General features: G+C 43.5%; 1 protein-coding gene across 1 annotated transcript; it reads right to left on the bottom strand.

Moving 5' to 3' along the window:
• Window positions 1-378: 378 nt before the first annotated feature.
• Window positions 379-4381, bottom strand: LOC109478039 (tripartite motif-containing protein 2-like). The gene is made up of 6 exons (XM_019779497.1): window positions 4146-4381; window positions 2627-3875; window positions 2204-2304; window positions 1581-1840; window positions 979-1144; window positions 379-633 (listed from the first exon to the last, which is right to left on the bottom strand). The coding sequence occupies exons 1-6, from the start codon at window positions 4314-4316 to the stop codon at window positions 379-381; spliced, it is 2202 nt and encodes a 733-aa protein (XP_019635056.1). The 5' UTR covers window positions 4317-4381.
• Window positions 4382-4914: the final 533 nt, after the last annotated feature.

Here is a 4914-nt window from a genome sequence, read left to right as displayed (position 1 = left end):
CTTGACAGAGGCAGGGAAGGTTAGAAGATCCACACAAGTCTCAACCTAGTCTCGTGTTCTCGCCAGAATAGGTCATTCCGTGATCAAGGTGTACAGCGGACACCGAAAAGTTGGAGGTACGTAATTTACCTTACAAAATTGCAGTCACTAATCAAAGAAGTTCTACTAACTTTACAGATACTTAGGGTAAAGAATTTTCTTCTTGCACAACCAGTAAAGGTTCTCACCTGCTTACGTTTCGATGTCTATCAGACACCTTCCTCAGAGCTTCTGACTAGAGTTCTGCAACGTAAGCAAGTGAGAACCTTTACTGGTTGTGTAAGAAGAAAATTCTATACCCTAAGTATCTTCCAACATGATAAAATTATTTATGGAAATCTACAGATACTTGTACTTTTTGATACAGTGATTTCCAGAATCAGCCACAAACACATAGCCGTCCTCTGTGACAGCCACCCCGTGGGGCTTGTTCAGTTTGTCCCCATCACTGCTAATGGTGCACACGTCCAACCCGTCCGACCGCATCACCTTCAACCTATTGCCGGATAACTCCGCCATGACCACGTTTCCCTCCGCGTCCACCGCAATGCCTGTCGGGAAGTTCAGCTCCCCTTGCTCCACGTCGATCCCCACCTTAATAATAATAATAATAAAATGTTATTTTTTTTTTAAATTTAGAGAATATTTCATAGCCAGAAGGCTGAATTACATGTCCCTTGCATTCAGGGCCCACCACCCTTCACTTAACCGCGACGGGGGCCGACATCGTCTACAAGATACCTTCGACCCAGTGTTGACGTCACACTTCAAAGATGCCACGTGACAATCCTCACTGGGCCAGTCTACTGAAGAAGACCAGTGTGACTGGTCGAAAGCTCTAGGTGAGAGAACTTTATTGTGTTGGATCGAAAGTTTTAACTTTAAACATGTCACTATGATGAACAGATGAACGTGCATACTAATGTCTATACTGCTCACCTTGTGGCCGATTTGGAACTTCAGGTTCCCCTCCGGATCGAACCCCTGCGCTCGGTGGTTCCTCAGATCGGACACGATGATGTTGTCGTCCCGATCCACGGTGACGAAGTTCGGGTAGTTGAAACAGCCCAGACCGTCTCCCTCCGAGCCCATCTTCCGGATCAACCTGATACAATGGCGTTTATTGTTTACCGAAGGAAAATATTTTTTTGCTCTGTTTCTTCTTCTCCAAACAAATAAGTAAAATGACATGAACCAGACGTCTGTTACCATGGTAACTGGTGCTGGATTACTAGTATATCATGTTGCAATCTGATAGCAGGAAGGATTTAGACTCCTGTCACAATATTTGAATGTGTTTGAATAACAAAGCAGACCATATACGAAGGTAAACATTATGCATATGCTTAGCAAACTTTACCATTCTAGTTATTATTATTAGATGGCAAATGTTAGCAAGACAACGTTTGTTTTGTTTTAAAAGTAAATGTAAATAGTAGTTATATAGTAGTACAGTACTAGTATTTAAAAGAGGGTTCCAGGAAGAGTAGTGGTTGCATTGTCACAGTATTAATTGGAGATTAACCAATAAAATAACAAACCTGCAGTTGAAATCGAACAGAAAGACGCAGTGCGCGTCCCGGTCCACCATCACGATGTGGCCGTCCCCGTCCACCGCGACCCCGTAAGGGATGTCGAAATCCCCGTGCGTGAACGTCCGCTGAAGCTGCCCCGATGACGTGAAGATCATGACCTCTTGCCCCGCCGTGACGATGATGTTCCCTTCTCGATCCACGGCCACTCCCTTGGTGAAGGCAGAGGTTGGGAACGAGCTTAGGTGGGTTCCATCGACTTTAAACACCTGCACATTGGAGATACCAAGCACTTCTAGCTCTGCTTGACTGTTTCTAACAGTCAATTAGATACAGAAGTCAAAATACTACATGGGCCTAAATTCTCCTTCTAGCTCTGATTGGCGGATGTGTTTCCGCCAATCAGATTTTGGAGGTTAACACGTAATCTTATTTTTCAAATAACTTTGTTAGCATTTTTTAATGTCTTGGGGTGGTGGGACTGCGGCGCACAAATATGTCGACCTTGTGTATTTAAATGTTAATTGTACTTTTTTGTTGTGCGGCGCTGTTAATATAAGTTATTAACTTGAGTGCAGCGGCATACTGTCCTTGTTATGTTTTAATGTTTTGATGAATAAAAAAAAAAACACCTGCACTCTTTCATTGTGTCCGTCGGCGACGATGAGCTTATCTTCGTAGACTGCTAATCCGATCGGGTTGTCGAAGTCTCCATCCTCGTGGCCTTTCTTACCTATAAAGGAAGATATATTAAGAATGAATCTTTATTCAACTTGCAGACTTACATAGCCTGAATTTTGTTGAATTTACAAAGTTTAAAATGTAAAATATGCATACTAAATATCTGTATCTGTATCTGTATAGCCGGTATAACCGCCTTTCGGCGTAACACACCAGCTAAATATTACCAACATTATAAATTATTTACATTAAAACACACTTATCATAAGATGTTCTGTAATCACTTGTACTGGTCTGGATTGATGCATTAATATACATATAAAATAAGTACGTAAATACATTGTGTCGTACTGTCGTAGTAAATGAATACATACCAATGGTTAGGACAGGATCGTTGCTCTTGACACAGACGAACGGGCTTCCCTTTGCTTCGTGTCCACCGATCATGACCTTGACCGAATGCAGTCCTTTCAAAGATGGCGTCCATATGACGTCCCATGTGTGGTCCTCGTTCTCTTCCGGTTCCGGGTCAAGGTGCACCCGGTCTCCCTTTGGGCCTGTGATCTCCACTCTTGGCTTGATGCCGTTGGTACTACAGAGTGCCCCGGCGGAATTTCGCGGGCCCACCTTGATCACAGTCTGCAGACACTCTACGTAGTCCTGTATCATGACCGTTGTGACGGCAGGATCCACTACACTCGTTTCCACCGATCCTATGACGGGAAGAGTCGCCACTTCTTCAGCTTCCTTTGACGGTTTGAACATCATTCTCCGATCGAACGGCTCGTACCCGACTTCTAAGGCCTGAATTTGCCTCAGTCTGTCCTCAACCTGATGCCAGACTGACAGCACCTCCGCGTCGCTACCCTGGCTCAAGACTTCTTCAGAGAAACTCCTGCCATCTTTGACCTCTTGTTGCATCTTCTCCAGGGCTTCTTTCTGTCTCGTGATCGATGATTCTTCCCTCTCCCATCTTTCGTCTAGTTCGGATGCTAGTTGTACAGCCTTTGCTTCGATCGTCATCTTTAACTCTTCGGCGTAGTTGAAGATGGATTTCTCTACCACCTGGCGACTTTCGTGAAACTGCTTCAAGTCGACTTCGATAGCCTTCTTAGCTTCCTCTAGTTTGTCTAAGAGTCCTTCCGTGCCCTTCAGTAAGGTGACCAGTGTTTCTCTTCGCCCTGAAGCTACCTTGCCAACTTCCATAGGGTCATGGTCTGGGCCAGGACGGTGAAGTACAATGGTGCAGTCGCGGCAGACAAGACGTTCGCAAGGATCGCAGTAGAATGCCAGGACTTGGTCGGGATGATCGCGGCAGTACAGCTTGCGATGGTACCTCGACCGTCTTTCCTTACTCCTCAGCTCCTCGAAGGTAAGAATGTCGTGGTCTTTGGCCAGAGGAAGCTTGCTGTGCAGCTTCAGGCAGGTCTCGCATAGCAGTTTGCCGCAGTCGACGCACATGGAGGATGCTTTAACGTGGGTCTCGCACAGCTGGCAAGGGAGGTTCTTACTCTTCTGCAGCTTTCTGAAATCTAGGAGCTTGTTGACGTTGAAGTTTGTTGGAAGACCTGACACGCCCTCGGCCGGTAGTTTGATGTTGGTGCGACAGAACGGACAGGATACCTTTTAAGACAAGACATAAAAAGCTTTATTAGCATTTGGCAGACTTCCGACAAATCTGAATTAGTGCTAATTTACAAAAAAAACATTATCGAATTACACAGAAGATTAAAAATCTTAAGAGAACCATTTCTTTACATTGATATCATTCACAAATTTGCAATCTAAAAATAGCAGCATTCAAAATTATACATTATACATATTAGATATACCTAGTATTACATATTTACAAATTACAGGTGTAATCATTTGAGAGATTTGTTATTATCATACCTTCTGTTTGACCCATTTTTCCAGACACGATTTGCAGAACGTGTGCAGACAAGGCAGGATTTTGGGCTCGCTAAACAGTTTGTTGCAGACGGGACAGGTCAGGAACTCTTGGTCGAATTCTTGCTCCAACCCGTCTTCAGACATGGCACCGTCTTCGGTAAGTGTATCCATGGTTGAGGTGGTTATGCCGGCTTGTAACTGACAATAGCCTTAAGGCAACAACACGTTCATCTTTGGAAACCTGCAAGCAGTAAACAAACAACGAATCAATCAATTAATCAACAAATGTATAAATAAAATCGTTGTAGGGCGAATGTGTTTACTACTGGTTCAGGGACTCCATATCTAGACTTTGCATCGGTTATAAATTAATGTCCCAAATGTTACTGTATCATTGTCTTTGCTGTAACATTGAATGAGACACATGTTTCTACTAGGATGATTGTTATTTATCTAGTAGTAGTTTCAATAGTTGGAGATAGCACTAAGCATAGCCTCATACGATAAAGCAAATAACAAGAGATCAAGCTAAAACACTATTGATAATAATATTCTTTATTGGTAGCAAATACTCTGTTTATGTGCAAAAAATTGTAAACAATGTGGCACTTAGAGAGGCACATGAGTATATCTTAGAATGACACAAGTCTTTTGGAGCCACATTCATGTTACAGTAACGGTGGTTCTTCCCCAACGCCTACGTTACTACCCCCCTCCCCACTTACCGTTCCAGAGAACAATGTACTACACTAACCCTTCTTTCTTTGTT

Source organism: Branchiostoma belcheri, unplaced genomic scaffold (genome assembly GCF_001625305.1).
Source record: "Branchiostoma belcheri isolate BF01 breed outbred unplaced genomic scaffold, Haploidv18h27 scaffold42, whole genome shotgun sequence".
NCBI lineage: Eukaryota > Metazoa > Chordata > Leptocardii > Amphioxiformes > Branchiostomatidae > Branchiostoma > Branchiostoma belcheri.
This window is presented reverse-complemented; position numbering and strand designations above follow the sequence as displayed.